The 19,909-nt window shown below is 38.0% G+C and overlaps 1 protein-coding gene across 6 annotated transcripts in view; it reads left to right on the plus strand.

The window, feature by feature from the left end:
- Positions 1–19,909, plus strand: part of COL11A1 (collagen type XI alpha 1 chain) — a 159,689-nt gene that overhangs the window by 108,004 nt on the left and 31,776 nt on the right. For all 6 annotated transcript variants that reach the window (XM_086462635.1, XM_086462636.1, XM_086462638.1 and 3 more), the window contains 9 exons: positions 194–247; positions 8,686–8,793; positions 9,271–9,378; positions 10,439–10,492; positions 14,557–14,610; positions 15,338–15,445; positions 17,133–17,186; positions 18,090–18,143; positions 18,230–18,283. In XM_086462635.1, the coding sequence (XP_086318761.1) occupies positions 194–247; positions 8,686–8,793; positions 9,271–9,378; positions 10,439–10,492; positions 14,557–14,610; positions 15,338–15,445; positions 17,133–17,186; positions 18,090–18,143; positions 18,230–18,283 (648 nt within the window). The remainder of the gene's footprint in view (positions 1–193; positions 248–8,685; positions 8,794–9,270; positions 9,379–10,438; positions 10,493–14,556; positions 14,611–15,337; positions 15,446–17,132; positions 17,187–18,089; positions 18,144–18,229; positions 18,284–19,909) is intronic.

Consider the following 19,909-nt stretch of genomic DNA (forward strand, 5'->3'; position numbering starts at 1 on the left):
AAGGAACGGAATGGGAGAATAGACATCAAGCATCCGACATTGTTAAATAACATTGACTATATAAGCAAAATGGAATTTATTCACTTTTTTGCTTTGGATTTTTACATTCTTCCTATTACATGTGTTGCAAAAAATAAGTCTAGAACTATCTGGTCTAAGAGATAAGCTCTTTTTTTTTTTTTTTTTTTTTTAGGGTCCAGCTGGTTTGAAAGGAGGGGAAGGCCCACAAGGCCCACCTGGCCCAATTGTAAGTAAACACAATAGTTTTATGGAAATATAAACACTATTACATAGTAACCTTTTTTCTTCTTCACATACAGTGATATTTTCATCAACACGGTCTGTAAAACGGCAGACAGATGTATGTCATTCATAGTGATCAATAATTAGTTTCTACTAATTACCAATACAAAAAAAGTTCAAGGAATGTGAAAGTCATGAATATCTGAAGCCTTCTGCTATCAGTAGGTATGAGATTTACTTATTGCTCAGTACTTGCCACTCACAGAAGTTGTTATTGAGATGAAAGAGGTTTTCCACAGTCGAAAATCTGTGGACAGCAGACTCATGCTGTTGTGTGTTGTGGTGGGTTCACCCTGGTTGGACACCAGGTGCCCACCAAGATGCTCTATCACTCCCCTCCTCAACCAGACAGGGGAGAGGGAATATAACAAAAGGCTCATGGGTCAAGATAAGGACAGGGAGAGATCACTGACCAGTTACCGTTACAGGCAAAACAGACTCGACTTGGGAAATTTATTTAATTTATTAGCAATCAAATCAGCGTAGGATAATGAGAAATAAGAAACAAATCTCCAAACACCTTCCCGTCATCCCTCCCTTCTTCCCAGGCTCAACTTCACTTCCAAATGCTCTGCCTTCTCCCCCTGAGCAGCACAGGGGGACAGGGAATGGGGGTTGTAGTCGTTTCGTCCTACGTTGTCTCTGCTGCTCCTTTCTCCTCATGCTCTTTCCCTGCTCCAACATGGGGCCCCACCCACAGGAGACAGGTCTCCATGAAATTCTCTAACATGGATCCTTCTCATGGGCTGCAGTTCTTCACAAACTGCTCCAGCATAGGTCCTTTCTACGTGGTGCAGTCGTTCAGGAACAGACTGCTCCAGTGTGGGTCCCCTGTGGGGTCACAGGTTCTGCCAGTAAACCTGCTCCAGCATGGGCTCCGCTCCACAGGGTCACAGCCTCCTTCAGCTGCATCCAGCTGTTCCAGAGTAAGGCCCTCCATGGGCTGCAGGTGGATATCTGTCGACCTCCATGGGCTGCAGGGAGGCAGCCTGCCTCACCATGGTCTTCATCACAGGTCACAGGTCACCTGGAAGAACCTCCCCACTCTCCTCCTTCACTGACCGTGGTGTCTCCAGAGTTCTTTCTCTCACAGTCTCACTCCTCTCTTTGGCTGCAATTGCTACTGCACAGGGGTTTTTTCCTTCCTTTTTAAAATATGTTATCACTGAGGCACTACCACCGTCACTGATGGGTTTGGCCTTAGCCAGTGGCAGGTCTCTCTTGGAGCCAGCTCTATCAGACATAGAGGAAGCTTCTGGCATCTTCTCACAGAAGCCCCCCCTGTAGCCCCCACCACTACCAAAACCTTGCCATGCAAATCTAATATAGCTGTATTTCCTTTGTACAAAAGCAGTTCATTCATACAGTTGACCCACATAATATTAAAAATACTGCTGATGTTCTGCATAGCCTAAGCTAGCTTTTAAATTTGTGGCATCACTACTTATTGCTGCATCTACTATTTTGAGCCATATACCAGCCTATGTGTAAGTTTTGATTCATTTTAACTCATTGTGAAACAGATTCTTTTAGTTTTGATTGGGATAGCAGAATGTTTCATATATAAAGAGTAAAACTGATAAATATTCTACTCATTTTCAGTAATTTCTGTATAGCTGGGAAATGTCGCATAGCCTATTTCTTTCCACCACTGCTTTACAATTTTTTATTTCTTTGCTATCTTAAAAAAAAAAAAGTTTGAAGATAGTACACTTGGAATCTGTTGAGATTTGGAGTTTGGAGACTTCAACATACTTAAAGAAGGGGACACATCTTAATTCTGTTTTGAAGTGCTTTGAAGTCGGTACAGAGAATGATATAGCAGCAGGCATACTATATAATTATTTTGCCACAGTATCTACGTTGGAAAATTATTTTTCAATTAAAGTTTAGATTCTGTAGGAAAAGGGAAAAATTGTAGATCAAGCTTAGTAACTTTGAGAAAGTATGATGAGCATTGTAAAAAATAACCTTATTTGGAAAATAATAACATGCAGCTTGAAATCTCCCATTGAAATCCACGGGAAAATAGATCATGCAAGAATATAAGAATGGCTTATTAACAGTATCATTTTACGAATATGTAAAGAAATGATGCATTATACAATTACTTAAGAATCTTAGAAGATAAGATGACCAGAAGCATCCATTGCTTTGAAGACTTCATCTTTACTGTACCTGTGTGGACCATGCCTATAGACAGGATCAGTGAAACTGTTACAAATTTTTTGCTTGGCTAATAACAGCTATGTAAAATCACGTCAGGCAGTAATATGCCTTTTCATTTTAAGCTCAACATAGGCATAAAAATGTATTTGCCACCTTTTTGTGTTGTTGTAGTTGTTTTTTTCCTTATGACAGAGAGAAAAGCAGTGATATATACTCATTCCTCAAAAACACTAAATTATTCTGCCTTGAGTAGTGCAACTAGACTTTTTCTAGATGGTCCTGTGCTCAACAGTTGTTTACATTTACATTTCTGTTTCGTGTTTGGACTTCTACTATTTGTATCTCTGCTGCCTCTTTCACTTCAGTTTCTTGTAGTTACCAACTGAAAGTGTGATATGCCTAAAGTTACCTATTCTCTGTTGTCATTTTTTATGCAAGGAAGTTCTAAAAGGATGCACTGGTATTCAAAACATGGTACAATTATTTCCAGATGTCAATTGTGCAGATTTCAACAGTCATCTTGTCAACTTACTTCTTTCATTCAGTGCAACTGAAGTGAAAAACCAAAAAAGACAAAACAGCACAGTTATTCCTGTTAAACAAGTAATGGATGAGCTGAAATTCTATGTATTTCAACAACAAAACTCCCTTATGTCCCTGCAATTCATATTGAGATTAGAATGCATTCAACAAGGAGGGAAAAAAGCAACTTAGTATAAAGGTTCTTGCTTTTGGATTATTTCTGCATTATTAGAAGAGATCTGCTGTAGCACACTTTTAAGCTTTACTTCTTGATTTCTTAATACTTGGTACTTGAATTGCTAAAATTAATTATTGAATTGTTAATGCCTTTAAGCTTCTATTCTTTAAATCAAGAACTTGCATTTGTGATTTACGGCAGTTCTTAACACCATTCAGTACGTGTATATATTCCCACCAAAAGGCACCAAAACAAGGTAGCTGGGAATGGAATGGAATGGAATGGAATGGAACGGAATGGAATGGAATGGAACGGAATGGAACGGAATGGAATGGAATGGAAGCTAGTAGGCAGAGTCAAAAGAGATACCATCCTGCCCCATCTGAAGAGCTTGAACTGTCAGAATCAAAATCAAGGAAGCATAGACCAGAATAGTCTCTTCAATCTAAAGGTCACGTCCTGATTTTTTTGTTGAAGGAGGCCCTAAGGCTGGACTAACCTCTCGAGCAGGTAGTTAGTTCAGGTGCAATGAACCAGAACTCTTCTGAGCATGCACAGACCAGACAGCCCAAGCACACCTGACATTCAACACACCCCAGTTTCCCAGACAGGATGCCCACACGGTAGCTGTGCCACTACTATCATAGTTTCTCACAAATATGCTTCAAGTAAGGTTGTGAGGCAAAAGCACATACCTCGTTTAGTGATGGTTGTCCATATTCTGAAATACATGTGTTTGAATTTAAATTCAGATGATCCTTGTTTTTCTAATTCTTACAGAGTACATATACATTAGTGATTTAGTTCAAAACTTCAGAGCCTTCTTAGATGAATGTCTCAATCATCCCCATTTACCATCCTTTGGCTCAAATCATGGAGCTCTCTTGGAGCTCATGAACAGTACTCCTTTCATGTGAACCTAAATTGGAAGAGAAATTCTAGGAGCACTTCTAATACCCTCCAGATAATGGGAGTTCAGTGCCAGACTAGAATTATCATGTAGTCCAGAAATACACAGAGTATGGGTGTCAGGAGAACAGCACCAACTGCTTCCTCACTTTATAAATCCATTCCTGTTGAGGCCACACTTCCTGCTAAGGTAAACATAGTCATAGAAAGAATCACTTAGGAAGCTCAGAATTTTTTGCATATTGGTTTTCCAGTCTTTGCGAAATAGATGTAGTGGTAGCAGGAATTATGAGCAGAGTGGAAAGAGAGTTTGAAGGGTAAACATTTTTTTTTTTTTGAATACACTTTGAGTTCACCATAGTGCAAGCAGGCCACTGGAGGTACAAACAGCACCAAGCTGCCCTGGGAGTACTCCAGAAGTCCTCAGCGGGATTTTTTTCTATTTCATCTTTAACTACCAACTTGTTATCTTGAAAGTGTTTTTCAGTGAACAAAGATGCATAGGTGCCCTTAATACTGGGTTTCTGTGCATCTGCAAGGACCACAATTAAACCACAATAACTTGCTTTTTTTCCCAGTAGCTCATAGCAGATCATGAGCATCAAATAGTCCTAAAACATTTTTCCATCTATTTTTAGACAACAGAGGGTACACACAGAAGTGTAATTATAATGGAGCCTTCATTTGCCATTTATAATAGGAAAAGAATTCATGCCACTGGGTGATTTTCCTCCAATTCCCTGCCAATACCAATCGCTTCTAACTAGCATATACAGTCAATTATGAGCTTTATTTGGCTAGTGCATACATCTGCAAGCATACCAAACAAACGACTGCTCCAAATACTGTGCATGCCAATTACTGTGCTTAGAGGGATCTGGACAAAAGAAAGAGATGCATGAGTGCACTCCAGAGCAAGGGTTTTTTTCTGGTTGGGGTTTTTTTTGTTGTTGTGAGGTTTTTGGTTTGTGGGGTTTTTTTGGTTTTTTGTGGGTTTGTTTTTTGGTTTTTTGTGGGTTTTTTAAACAGCTCTATTTTATCTGCTATCTTTGTCTTCTGTTTGTTTTCTTCCCTTCTCATACTACTGTGTGGAATACTGCATGCTAATGAGAGAAAGCTCTTTGCAGTGTCAAGCAGTCATTTTTCATTAGCTCATGTAGGAGTAGGACACGCAAATTGGACTCAGAATAAGCCAGCTGTAGGCTACCCAATTATCAGTACTGAGCTATCTAGAGCTATCTTCATCTATCTGATAACATTTTTCAGTCATGGGGATCTTTACTTGTTGAGCACTTTGTTAACCCTCAGTAAAACGTGTTGCTACTCCTATGTAATGTATACAATAGCTATGATTGCATATCTCTTCACAGAAAGTCAGATAAAAACAAGGTTAATAATGAGTTTATAGTCTGTATAAGAGAAATGTAAGACAAAGTACACTTCCATTCTGTAGAAAAGTTTTTTAAAACCCCCAGAAATTAATAAGAAGATTCCAGGCTGTGACCACAGGTTAACAAGGAGTTTAGTAATATAAGAGGATTGTTTCATACTGGGACAGAGTGACCAAAAAATATATAATAAACACAGAACGAGAGAACAGGCTTCAGAAGCAGCTGAAAATGCTTTTCTGAGATGTGACTGTAACTTACTCTGTTCTGCTTTGATCAGAGGCCATTCTCACAGAGAAATGAGAGGATCCTTGAAAACAGAAGGTGTACTTCCTGTTCAGAACTCACCTGAAATTTAAGTGTAACAAATAAAAATGATACAAAGATAAATGTGAAAAGTTGGCTGAGTAAAAAGAGCTACTAGAAATTATGGCCACTGTGTCTGCTGTCTGATATAGGAAAGATCTATGAGTTATTTGTACTTTTTTTCCTCTCTCTTCTTGCGTCCTACTGATGAGATGACCTAAAATTGTTTAGCTTATGAGAGCTGACAAGATCAGAGACCATGGCAGTATGGCTGCAGGGTAGTGAATTTTTCTTGTTGAATTCACTGAAGGCTGAGGAACTAAAATAACAGAAATAGGACTGAAACTTAGGCATCCACCCAGACTTAAAAAATCCTCAACACCTGGAAGGATAAATTCATCTGTGATTCCTGCACAAATACTTTTTTTGAAGTCATGCAAAATTGCAAAATTAGGTCTTACTGAGATAATTTGCAAAAATATTTGGAGCAACCATTCAGCATTCTTTTCTGTCACAGTTCTCTGGAGGGAAAAGCACCTTATTATGGAATTAGTACCAGTTATGCTAACAGGGTCAGTCCAGGAAAAGTATGTCATGAATAAAAGCAAAAAATTGGACCCTCATAGTGAAAGCATCTTAAAATTCCAGTGTTCCAGGAGCCAGCAAATTTGATCTTCCTTAAACATGGAAAAAACCCTAGCTATTCAGAGTCTCAAGCTACAGCTCCTATTATTTATCCATTCCATGATGTATCACCCCACTTCCAGTATATCAACTGGAAAATTGAAATTATCAATAACTTTAAATTGTTACAAAATATCTTGTAGGTGTCAAACTGAAAAGCTGGGGAAATATCACTGTACACCAAACAAACCTTTAACAGTCCTCTATTGATGCAAAAATTGTAAATTATTTAAAAGACAGAAAACAAAGATGCTGAAAAAATTTGAAAATATAGAAATTTAGAGGGAGAGGACAGCTCTCTTTGCTTCTCAGTTTCCAGTGAGTCAAATTGCAAGGTTAACTCTGTGGCTACCAGGGAAATAGTTTTTCCCAATAGACTTGTAAGCACAAGACTAGCTCATATGTGGAAGATAATGGAACAGAAAACTCCATCATCTTTCTTCCCATGCTGCCCTATCTACAGGACTCAGGAAGGATGTACAGCATCTTGAATCCTCAGGGATTATCAGGACTGGCAAAGCTGGATTTCCTGTCAGTGTTTTGAGCCACTGATGGTGCAAAAAAAAGCTATACCATTCTCCACGCTCTGCCTGTACCCAGGAGAGCACCATGCTTCTGTCTCCCTGCGCATGCTGACTCTTGTGGAGAGGCAGGAAGAGGCAGGTTAGATGGCAGTTAACCTCTGTAGCAAGACATGGGAAGATTTCCCCTGTGCTATCATGAATTCATTTTCACAAATACAGAATACATGGTCAGAATCCACCTGTGTGATCAAGGAGATATTAGGAATTTGAGTGTAAATGCCTTTTGCTCCCTGGCATTTTCTTGATGTGATGTGCCTCCAAACAGATGTCCACTTCTTTGCTCACGTGTTACAGAGGAATTTGGTTATAGATCACTGTTTGGACATTAACCCAGCTTGCAGAAAGGATTTAAAATCAATACTCCACATTGTGGCTTTTGCCTAAATGGTAAACAGATATAGATAGACTAAAATTTAACATTTTCATTCTGAAATTCCATTTATTTGTGTAGAAGTTCTAGTCTATATTGTTATCTGTTCCCTTGTAACCTTTTAGGAAGGTTTTTTTAGTACCAGAACATCTTGTTTCCTTTCCTTTTCCCCCTTCATCACTACTTAAAAGTATATGCTATCTGTATTCTTAGAAAGTGCAATAAATAAGACAGGGAAAAATTAGTCCACCCTAGCTGTTTTTAAAGCACTACAGATTTTTACATACCTAGTCATTCTCTGCATTTTGTCTAGTTAGCTCAATCCAGCAGAAACCATAAAGGCACAGCTCAAATTATGAAAGGTTATGGAGCTTGGCTCTGTGGCAGACTGACATATTTAAAACAAAGCTTGATGTTTTACGGAACAGCTATTCGTCCTACACTGTTTCAAAAGAAAGAACTGACAGGGAAGGGAGAGACTAAATTTTCACTTATGGATGCTTTGGTAGTTCCAGATAGAAAAAAAAAACTTTTTAGACAATTAAAGGAATACAGCAACGACAATGATGTGACTCATTTAAAAGTGAGGCTTACTGATATTAGAGTGAAAATTATTCCCCTCTGCTATTATACTTGTAAAAATATATTCTAGGACAGCCAGTTCCAGTGTTTTTTCCATATACAGGACCTGTGTTTTCCCCTTTAATTTACAATATTAAATTTGAAACTTTTTCTGTACTTATCTGAAGATACTTGTACATCCAAGCCTCCTCTGTATGACACATCAAATTAGTCATTACACTTAAATAGATTTTTACACAGGTGAATTGAAATGCAGAAACATACTGATCTTCACAGCAGCATACAGCATAAAACTTGACTAAAAATTTGGGTTGTGGTGTGGGTTAGATCTATGTTTTGATATGGTGAATATTCTTTCACCAAAGCAGTACGTTAATGTATTTTGGAAACACAGAGGGAAAAAAAATTTGAAAACAAGCTGAAGCACACTCCTGTTATGATGAACGAGTACAGGAAGGTGTATTTATGAAAATAAAAAAAAATAAAATTAGTATTGAATAAGAACTATTGAGTATGAACTTCAGGTTAGTTCTTTCAGCCTCTTTCTTTACTTGCACACATGTGTGCCCTTCTACCAGCTGGAATCACACTGAATAACAGGTGTCTTCTCTGGTGACCTGGGTCATGAAAACCACCAGCAGTGATCAGGACTATATCAGAATTTTCTTATACTTTTTTACTTATTTCCAGGGTTCACCAGGGGAACGTGGAGCAGCAGGCACTGCTGGCCCAATTGGTCTACCAGGTCGTCCTGGACCTCAGGGTCCTCCAGGCCCCGCAGGGGAGAAAGGTGCTCCCGTAAGTAATCACAGAGTCACACAAAAACTACCACAGCACAGGCTTTTTGTTCCAGAATGTTACTTGTTCCCATTCTAGTATTTGCCAATTAAACATATCCTCAGAATACCTGATCTACCTATGCCTTTTATGTTTACAATTAAGTAAACAGTAAAACAATTATTGTCATACCTTCTAACGCCCAAGAAAGGTTAAACCTGTTATTATCACAGCAGGGAGTGAATATAATAAAAAGTTTGTCAAATCAGTCTTTCATTAAAATTTTACACCCAGCCATTCTGCATTATAAATGTATTTGTCATCCGCTTCCATTATTACTTAGTATAATTTTCCAATACAGTCTTTTGCCTTTATAGTTTTCTTTCTGTTGGTTTGCGTTTTTTTTCTAGATTTTGTGTTGGTAATGTGACTTCCTGTACTGAAATCTTCATTAGTCTCCTGTGATAACATGGATCACTTCCTTTGCTTCAAAACCAGGGTGAAAAAGGTCCTCAAGGTCCAGCTGGGCGTGATGGAGTACAGGGTCCTGTAGGGCTTCCTGGTCCTGCTGGTCCCAGCGGTTCTCCCGGAGAAGACGGTGACAAGGTGAATCATTATAATTGGTATTAGTGCATCTGTGAGAACACCTGTCAGTACAGTTCTCTGGTTGTAGCTTTCCTCAGAATAAACATGGCAATGAAGCACCTCTTACCCCTGCCTCCCACAAACTCCTTCCACTCACTGCAAAAAACCTACAAAACCCTTCTATAATCAAATGTCTGGGGGACAGATGCGATGGGACATTGGGATTTGTGTCCAAGAACTAGTAGACTAACATTTATCCTGGCAAAGAAACAAGGATGAAAGTGTGGCAAAATAAATCAAGGCAGATGATGTCAAAATTGATTTTTGCCTATTTCAGATACTTGGTTTGCTGAATGAGTAAGACAAAATGTTCTCAGTAATGTGTAGTGATTTGGAACCACTGTTGACAGGTTGAGGATGTCAAAAGAATATGTTGGCAGCAGAAAGATTCTGTTGACTTCTGGCAAAATTTAGGACATGGCACCTTTCAGGATCATCTTGCTTGTTTGCTTGATCCAGCACTGTTCTGTTAGTTAGCGTGGGGTAAAGACTTTGAGGTTCGTTTTTGTGATGCATGAGTGTTTATCCCACAGAGAGTATTTTCTGTGGTTTAATTTAATTTCCTTTTATTATTGCATAAAGAAAACTTATTTTTTCTGACATCGTTTCCTGGAAATTTGAATAATTTTGAAGTTTTGAAATATTGTACGCTACAGTGAGAAGCAGTTGTTCAGTCACACACAGTTAGATGAGTCTGTAAATCAGGGTGCTTTCATTATAAGTTCATATTGAAGGTGACATGAGGAACACAATTTCCTTTATTTAGAGCTCAGTTGCGCTATACTTCAAAGCCAGGTCTAGTTGCCCTTTGCAGTATAGCAATCAATATCTGGATTAATATGACATACTATTGATCGATACAGAATTGCCCCCTTTAGGCCTTCACACTTGAAGCAGCAGCATAAAACACAGAATAATCATATCAAAGGGAACGTTTAAAGACACTGTGATATTGACTTCAGCTAAGTGTGAAGGAGACCATTTTTAAACAAGAAGTTTAACTTTTAACTTTCAATTACAGGGTGAAATTGGTGAACCGGGTCAGAAAGGTAGTAAAGGCGACAAGGGAGAAAACGTGAGTAGCAAAATCCTTTGTCCACTACGTTCTTCGTAAATAAAAAGTATTCATGCATGAAGTATGCAGGTAGCCTTGCTACATCAATGAACAGAAACAAAGACATACTTCAACAATGTTTCTTCAAAATAATGTTGAGTTTTAATGCAACACTAGAGGTTTGTACTTACAGAACCATGCATATATTAGTATTTTGCTTATTCCTTGAGCTTACAGAATCATTAAAATTTTTTTTAATAGATAGAAAAACTACATTCCTAAGCACCCTTCCTCTATCATTTTAATTCATCCACTCTACATTTGAACTGAGTGACCAGGAACATACATACATTCTCTTACAGTGTTTAAGTTAACTTCACTGTGTGGACTGTGTGAACACACCCAGCTTCAGCTCCTTAGCCATAATGATGAAGAATATGAAGACTCAGTAGAGAAATCTACTAATATAGTTTAAAATTTTTTAAAGCATATCTAATTATTGGAGAGCACACTTAACTGATTGCAAGATTTCAGAACAGCAAAGACCTCAGATGAAATGGCTTAGATGAGTTTTCAAATAATATCATTAGGCCTATTAGTGAACTTAGGGCTAATCAGGCTTCTACTGATTTAATTTGAAATGTTTTTGTCTTCAAAATTATTTCTAAAGGTCAAGCACTTCCTGTTTTGATTGAGGCTAGATATATAAAAATAAGCTTTTTCCACTGTAAAATTTGAGGCTAGGAAGAATAAAGATAGCATTTTTTTCTGTTTGATTTTGGTTTCTTTCCCAAAAATCCAGAAAAGATTTGTTTTCACTTCTGTTCAATTTCAAGACAAACTAGCACTTTATTTGAATATTTTTCCTTAAGTAAAAATGGAGAAGTAATTGCACCAAGATTTTGTTATTATTACATTTCATCAATATTCACGGTTAGCAAAGCTGAGAACTCAACATAGGAGTATTCATAATGAAGGATATTTACTGTCTTGAAAACAGTGTGCGTGTTATGGTTAACAACTTATAGAGCATCATAAAAGTAGATTGATTCTAAAAAGTATATCAAATTTATGGCTTACACATAATCAGATGATGTTTTATAGGATACATACAAATTCAAGCAAATCACAGTTTCATGACAATTTCATAGAAAAAAAAGTGGTGACAAAATGTGGAAAAAAATGACAAGGGGTATTTTTTGGTTTTAAAGATAAGCTTGTCCTTTTCAATTTTTTATGTGAAAAAGACTTCTGCAGTTTCCAGTGCAGAAAACACATACTTTTAACAATCTTATTGTATTAAGATCAGCTCACAAGTGCTATAATAAACTCCTTGTAATGCCTCGTTAACACAAGGAATGTAATATACATAGGGATGGGAGAGCACTTCTATTACAAACCCGAGTTTTCCAAGAAACATACAAGTTGTAAACAAGCTCTGCTTCAGACTAAAATTACTCATGCCTAACCTGAGCTGAATGCTTTGGTTAACTTGGTAAAATTAAAACATTTTTAAAAGTCAGTTTCAAAACTATGGACTTGTTCCCAGTTAACTGAAAATCAGTCTTAATCTGTTTGCTGTTGTAGCCGTAAACCAGCGGCGGGATACACAGAGATATATGCATGTGCAGCTCCTCTTTGTCCACCTAAAGAGGTTCATAACCGTACAGGCCCCCTGTGCGCAGAAAAATCTGGCACTTAAAGGAAAGGGCAGAGGAAGCATATGAAGCCAGTCATGGTCCAGTTCCACCTTGGGCTTTGCATGGGATCACATGCATATCCTTCTGTTTTCCCCTTTGGCATGCCTCTTCATTAGAGATGCTTCTGCATCAGAAAAATTTGGAAAAAAACGCATGCTGCACTTTTATATTTCAGACCATTTTATCATAGCTAGTTATGCTGAGCGTTAGACTGTGACCATAGTTCCCATAGTGAGTACTAATGTATTTGGGCACGTTCCAGCAGACCTGCTTTACAAATAAAGTGTCTGCAGCATGTTCATTTGAGAACATATCCTGTACTCTCAGTCTCAAGATTTAAGACATCTGGGAATATAATATGTATTCCTTGAAATACAGGATTGAGTGTTCAGGCCTGCTTAGTTGAAGTGAATGTTACCCCATTTGAAGTCACATATATTGAATCCTATTTGCCCTCAATTGAAGTCGTTCAGCCCTGACAACTTCACAATGTGCTTATTTCAAATCTACTTTCCTTTCACCATGCTGACAGATGTATATTGGGGCAGGGAGGAAAGGCCTTGTTGGTCACCTCTGAAAGATTCTGAAGAGGAAGTAAGTACCTAGTTCTGAAACCACAGGAAATAAAGAAGAGATATTCACATCACCCAGACACCCACAAAAGCCTTGGTGGGCATTTAGAGCCTATTCACCGCAAGGACACAGAGCAAAGAAGAATAAATCCCTCTTTCCTGTTTAAGAAGAGCTGGAAATATCTTCAATTCCTCATTGAAACTAACACAGATTTATGTTTGGGGTTTAACTATACTGCGCCTGACAAAAAATACTACGTTGCCATATCCTAGCTAGGGACAGCACAATTTCATTGTTGATGTACATCCTCTCTAGAGCTTCAAAACCTCCATGGTTACCACAGCTGCCTTTAGTAACTGGAGATTCTCTCCTGATGAGTCTGTCCAGTCTCTCTCCATTTGCCCTCCAGAGCAATGGAAAGTAGAGTCTGGCCATGTGTCCAAATAACTTCTCATTAATCAATTGCAGAGTAATGCTTTCTATCAAAACAAGTATTTAAATGAGATTTAAAATGTGTAGATCTCATTCTGGGCCGTATAAAATGAAGGACCAGGTAGAAGCGTCCTGCAGAGTGTAGAAGTGATCCATTCCAATATGATTTTTTTAAAAAATTCATGCTTGCTAATTCCTTTTCTTGTGATAAACCTCCCAGTCAACAGGAGCATTCCTAGGAGTCCTTTCATTTAGATATGTCACCACAGAGGCTGAAAAGCTTTCCGTCACCCATTGCCATCACGTATTAGAAAATTATAAAAGAGACATACAAAGCTCAACACTTCAAACTCACTAGAAAATAAGATACTCTAAAATATACATAGGACCCAAAGAGAGAAATAGACTACAAGATTTAAGAAGTCCCTTTTCCTAATCTTCCTATAAAGGGCAGAATAATCTTATTTTCGCCCTAGCAAAGTCTTTAAATCCAAGCAGAATTCTGCACTAAATTAGAATTCCCACCCTCAAAACTGCAGACAACTTCCTTGCCATCTGAAATAGCAGAGCAGAATTCAGCCATTGCCAGGTGTAAGGTTTTACGCTTTCTTAGCTTCACTCTTTATCAGCCTAATCTTTCTAGCTGGTGCAAAAACCAGATTCAACCTACCACATAATTTTAACGGCATAACAAACTAGTATCTTGCATTCTCATATCTGCATAACTGACTTCTAAATTAGGCGCAATATAACTTAGAAAGTTATTACATAAGGAGATTGAAAAAATTAAGTTGTTCCTCTCAGAGACGCATTTTTTGCCAGTCTGTTGGAAAGAGACTGAATATCAAAAAGAATGTGACTCCCAGAGCTCAACAAGACATTAGACTTTTTCATGTCTCCTGGAGGTCAAAATAAGCTTTGTGCTGTTGCAAAAACCATTTGCAATTTCATAAAAACTAATCCAAATAATAAGCATTCCATTTAAAGATCCATTCGTAGATGATGCTTTAAAGGTTTAGTTTTCCTGCACAAGCCTCATTGAAAGGTCTGATATTTTTCATTGTGAAAGAAGTATTTTTCATTTTAATGCATGTTTGCATGGAAATTGGTTTTAAATATTCTGAAATACTACAAATGTGATTTCAGTAAATGCTGGTGTCAAGTCTATGCGGAAATCTGAGTTTTTGAGAGATAAACAAATAATGATTGTTTATACTGAGTGGAAGAGACTTGTGAATAATGCTACATTCTCTATGGAGAAATGTAGAAACGCTTAATAGACCTTGATCATGTAAATAGGGTTGTCTCTCTATTTGCTTTTAATCTCATTCCAGATGCCATAATCGCTAACTTTTCCTTTTGGATGTTTGTTTGTTGCAGGGTCCTCCGGGTCCACCAGGTCTCCAGGGTCCTGTTGGCGCCCCTGGTATAGCTGTAAGTAGCTTATTCAGAGCAAACCCCAATCTGCCATAACTCATCTGATACTTTCTTTGAACTGCACGGTCCTTACCCAGGAATATATTTCAAATCACTGTTATCAGTTCTATCATTGTCCCCTTACATGCGGTTGCTTATTGTAAAGAAGCCTGCATAGGGGTTATCTCATTGCAGATTTACAGCAGCGCAATAATTTGAAGAAATAATTAAAAATGAAAGTGTAAATAGTGAATAAGGCCCATCCTTTCAGCGAAGTTGATGGTTTATATGATAGTCAGTGGTAAAATCAGCTTGGTACCAGATGCATTTAAAACAAGTATCTCTTTTTAAAATCCACTTGATACCAGGCAGATCGATTTTCATTTTTATGTAAAGGGCTTTGAATTCTTCTGCCACGAAGACTGGTAGAAGTATATGCTAATCATATTTACTAATATGTAGGTACTCAACAACTAGAATGTTTATGCAGATGTGAAAGAGAAGAGGTATTCAGGGAAAAATTTTATGAGACATGCAGTATAATGTGACCTACATGAAACCAGGTTATATGCTTGTATTGTATTTGTATAACAGATTTCATTCGATCAAGGTAGTGCACATGCATTTGTAGAGACATTGGGAGTGATTCTGAGCCCTCTTGTAGTTCTTTCCCAGTCATTTCCGTGGAGCTTTTTCTGTTATTATCAGACCTGTGATATTTTTGCTTTTTGCTTTTTCCAAACAGGGAGGTGATGGGGAGCCAGGCCCAAGAGGTCAGCAAGGGATGTTTGGGCAAAAAGGTGATGAAGGTCCTCGAGGCTTCCCTGGCCCTCCAGGCCCCATTGGCTTACAGGTAAATTCCTTTATTATTTTACCCTCCCCCTGTAAGAACCCTCCTGATTTCTGTGTCAGAAACTGAATGAGTATTGTCTTCCATTAAACAAATGATAGCATCAGTTAATAAGAACTGAAAGATCCCATATTCATAGAGTTCATGCATAAGTAGGAGATTTAATGCTGAGGGATATTGGTAGGATGCTCTGAAACTGAACTCCTGGCTACCATAGGCTTTAGAATTTCATTCAGTAATTCATTCATTTATAGACTCCGAGCATTTCTGTTCTAACAAAAGCACTTCCTTTTACTGGAGATACCCATTTTAAAGAAAAGATTCAACCTGGAAGCATATTTAACATGTATGTTAAATACATGTCCTAGTCATTTACTGTATTTTCACAACAGGTTTTGGCACATAGTGTGTTTCTTAGTCACACCAGCACACACACTACTTGTGCTCTGAAAGATTAGCAGAACTCCATGATGCTTATACACTGCTGCCATCACTGGCAGATTCCTATAGTTTCATGTTTTTTCCTCTTAAAATTGTTATTTTATGAGTCAAAAAACACAAAGCAAGCATACAGTAAAATGTAGGCTTCTCACTGCTGCATCCAGAGAATTACAGTTGAAAAATCCTGCTTGTTCAAAAATTTAATTTGCTTAAATATAACAAAACAGTGAACAAGACATTTAGGACCTTTGATTCATTTCCGTGTAATTAACATTAGAGCACAAAGCACTTTAAAACTATTTCTAACCCATGCATTAAGCTGTAATATGAATCACATATGCTCTCTTTCAAAAAATGGAAAATTACAGTATTATTGTTTGAATATATTAAACAGTGTATCTGCTTTCTGTCCACCATGCGTGAACGAACTCATCCCTTTCACTGAGCCAAACCTTAACCTGTACCCGTCATTTTTTAAATTCTATGACATTTTGCAGCTCACAAAACCAGAACCAGATCTTAACGTAATGTAAATCGATACAATGCTATTGACTCCAGATCCAGGGGATCTGCTTTCTATAGAAGCCAAGCTTTGATGCTGCGTGTAGGAATGCCCAGCTCAGTGGTGACAGTGCTCAGAGCTGTGGTAACGTTGTACTAGATGTCAGTATTAGCACCAGCTGCGGTTTCCTTCTCTTGGTGTTTGTTACTAGTCAAACTTGGACACTTTGCTTCCAAGGAAATGTTTGTATAACCCAATGCAATGCCTCTCAGCAGGATTTATCACCTCCACTGGACACCTTATTACAGCAGTTACACAGCTTCCAGTACTCAGGTAGCTTAGACACCTTCGCATACCACTTCACTGTGCTGCACTGATCGTGTTTTCTTTACATGTGCATGTATCATAGCATAAATCAAATTATCCAGACACCCACCTGGGGTCTGGATAATGATGGCAGTGTTTTTAAAGTCACTCTAGCATTTCTGTGTCCATTTTTTTTTTCAAAACTTATCTGCCTCACGTGGTTTAAGCATCCTAGGACTACCTGTACATTTGCTGTAATATAAAAAACTCCTTTTTTTTTTTCATTTTAACTCAAATAGGTTTTCTTTTCTTGTTCCCCCCCCCCCCGCCCCCCATGTTCACAAGTTCCACATGTAGGTCTGATTTGTATTCTTTCATGTTGATTTCTAACTCATCATTCCATACTACTAATAGTTTTCTTTTCTTTTCTGTGTGTTCTAGGGTCTGCCTGGCCCACCAGGTGAAAAGGGTGAAAATGGTGATGTGGGCCCAATGGTAAGACTTCTTCCCCATTGGTCACTCCAGAGGACACAAATGTGTTACTGTCTTTTCTTTGTAGCTCACAATTTGATAAGCTCCTCCTGCATTTGGTTCCTGAGCATGAAACATTCTTGTGTTCCTGGGATTTACTTTGCTTTCCCACATCCATCTCCTTATCTTTAGTATCAAGAGTTATGTAACTTAAGAAAATAGTCTGACGAGTAGGTAGCAAAGCAGATGCTGTGTGTGCCTGAGCAGGACAGTGGCAAGCAGGCTCAGGAAAGAGAAAAAGGAGAGACCAGAGGGTTTGGAGCTGCTTTTCTGAAATGCAGTGCATTGTACCGTAGCTTCAGGTAATTGCAGGCCAGAAGATGGTAAACAATATTTGGCTGTTTACTCTGTTTCTCTGGGTAATCTTGAGACTACATTTTCCAACTGTTTATGCAGTTGACAGAATGCCTTCTGGGCTGGTTCTGACTGAAAAGCAAGCTACCTACAGTACACATTTGCCTCCAACACCCTATGCCAAGCCTGGATGCTTTATTATAGCCCATCTCTAGGCACCACGGTGCCGTACTGTCACGTGGCTGTCACCAGACATATAAGCTACTCCAGGGTCCTTGCACAGTGGAATGGGTATGCAGGTAACCTGCAGGGCAGATACAATGCAGGAAACCGATCCTCAGGAGCCCTAAGCATCGGATCATTTCCAGCTCAGGTACTGTATAACAGAGCCTGGAACCCCTGTCACCTTGTGAACTCATGCCATAGGCAGCAACCTGGCCCTGCTGTTTCTGTAGCACTGCAAATATTAAAAGTCCTCTACAGATTGAGTATATTATTTCTCACTGGCCAAAAAAGCCCCACTGGACTTACTCTTCATGATTGTAACTATATTAAATTGTCTCTTTCATACAGGGTCCACCTGGCCCGCCAGGTCCAAGAGGTCCCCAGGGTCCTAATGGAGCCGATGTAAGAATTAACCTTTTTTTTTTTTCTCTCAGTAATTCAGTAATAAGCACTATATTTGGGATAACTAACTTCTTTTACCATTGTAGGGTCCTCAAGGCCCCCCAGGCTCAATTGGCTCTGTTGGAGGTGTTGGTGAAAAGGTGAGTGTTGATAATAACCACCTAGAAAGAGAAAACATTGGAATAGGAATATGAATATATATTTTGATTATCCTTCTGAGCTATATAGATTTATTACAGTTCCCAAATGTTAATAGTGATCTAGCTATATTCCTAATGGCTGACTTACCATGGTTGGTCTTTTTATTTCACATTTTACCTCACAGAAATATTTAACAATCAGAGGAAAGAGCTTTGGAGCAGAAAAGGTAGTTTTCAGGTGACGGATTAAAGTAAGGTTACGGTTATTTCCTTAAGTACATAATTTTATGCCTACAGTAACATTATTGGCTTCAAGTGTTTTTCATTTTATACTGGCATAGCTTAGAATATCATATAGCCCCCTATCTGGAATGTTAGGAATATAAGCCACTATCTAATGTATCAGAATTCATCAAAATTATTTTCATTGCTATTTTCAGTTCTCTATTCAGAAAATTTCCTACCAGTATATAGGGTGGGGTTTGTGGGGTTTTTTTTATTTCACATCTTCACCAAAGAGCATATTAAATATGTCTTCCTTTTTCTTAAAGGAAGGATACTGTATGCAACAGACGCAATGGCTTCGTTTGTGTGACTTATTTGAATCACCAGTGTAAACTATTATAAAATGCTGAGCAAACACAAAATTCAAAAAAGAGTCTCTTGAACTTCTTATTTATGTTTATTTCACCAAGTTAGATGACCTCAGCCATATTATTAGTGTAAGCCTTAAAGCATTTTCCTGTAATGTTACAGATTTAATATGGATTTTTTCTTTAACTTTGGATTTGGAAAAAAGATTTTGAAAGCAGCATAAGGAGAAGGAAACAGAACAAAAATATATTCCAGGCCACTGTATAAATAACTTATTGAGAAACTATGTAGATTGCTCTTGGGTATTTAAATATTTGCCACAGAATATCATACATATTCAATTAAACACTGATGTCAATGAGTCCTAGAAAAGATATTCCTAGGAATCTCAGTACTGGTGGTTTTTCGGAAAGCTCACCATTTTGATAACTTTTCAGAATAGGAAGCAAGTTTCCCCTTTTTCTTCCTGTCCCATGAGATAATTAAATGCACAGGTATCTTTTCCCTCATCTTCCTCATACGCCGCTACTGAACTTCAGCACTTCAGAAGTCTTAACTTCTGCTCCCTTTCATCTATCCACATATTCTCTTTGACACAGTGTACAATAATTGTACCTTTAGGTATAAATCCATCAGATCTATGAACTTACAAATAGTGACTCAAGTACCAGGTCAATCAAATATACTTGTCATGATCCCCTTCTTGATCACTGTCCAAAAGCATGTCACTCTGCTTCACCGAGCGTTTCAGTATTCTTTCTTTTCACAAGATAAGCAAGTTGCTATTATATTCCCAGGATCATTTGTATGACTAATTAAAAAAAAAAAAAAAAAAAAAGAAAATCTGCAGCTCATCCTGTAGTATCTCACAAGCCTCTTGTTCCCCTGTGATAACAAAAGAGCTTTGACATGTTGCTTTTCAATATTGTTGACAACTACCATAAAATTTTGGTTATGTGTCTGGTTTTTTCACTAAAATGTCTTTTCTTTACATAACCCTTCACTTACATTAGGGCCATGTCAAAAGGAATC

The sequence above is a fragment of the Leptosomus discolor genome, chromosome 3 (genome assembly GCF_034619465.1).
Source record: "Leptosomus discolor isolate bLepDis1 chromosome 3, bLepDis1.hap2, whole genome shotgun sequence".
NCBI lineage: Eukaryota > Metazoa > Chordata > Aves > Leptosomiformes > Leptosomidae > Leptosomus > Leptosomus discolor.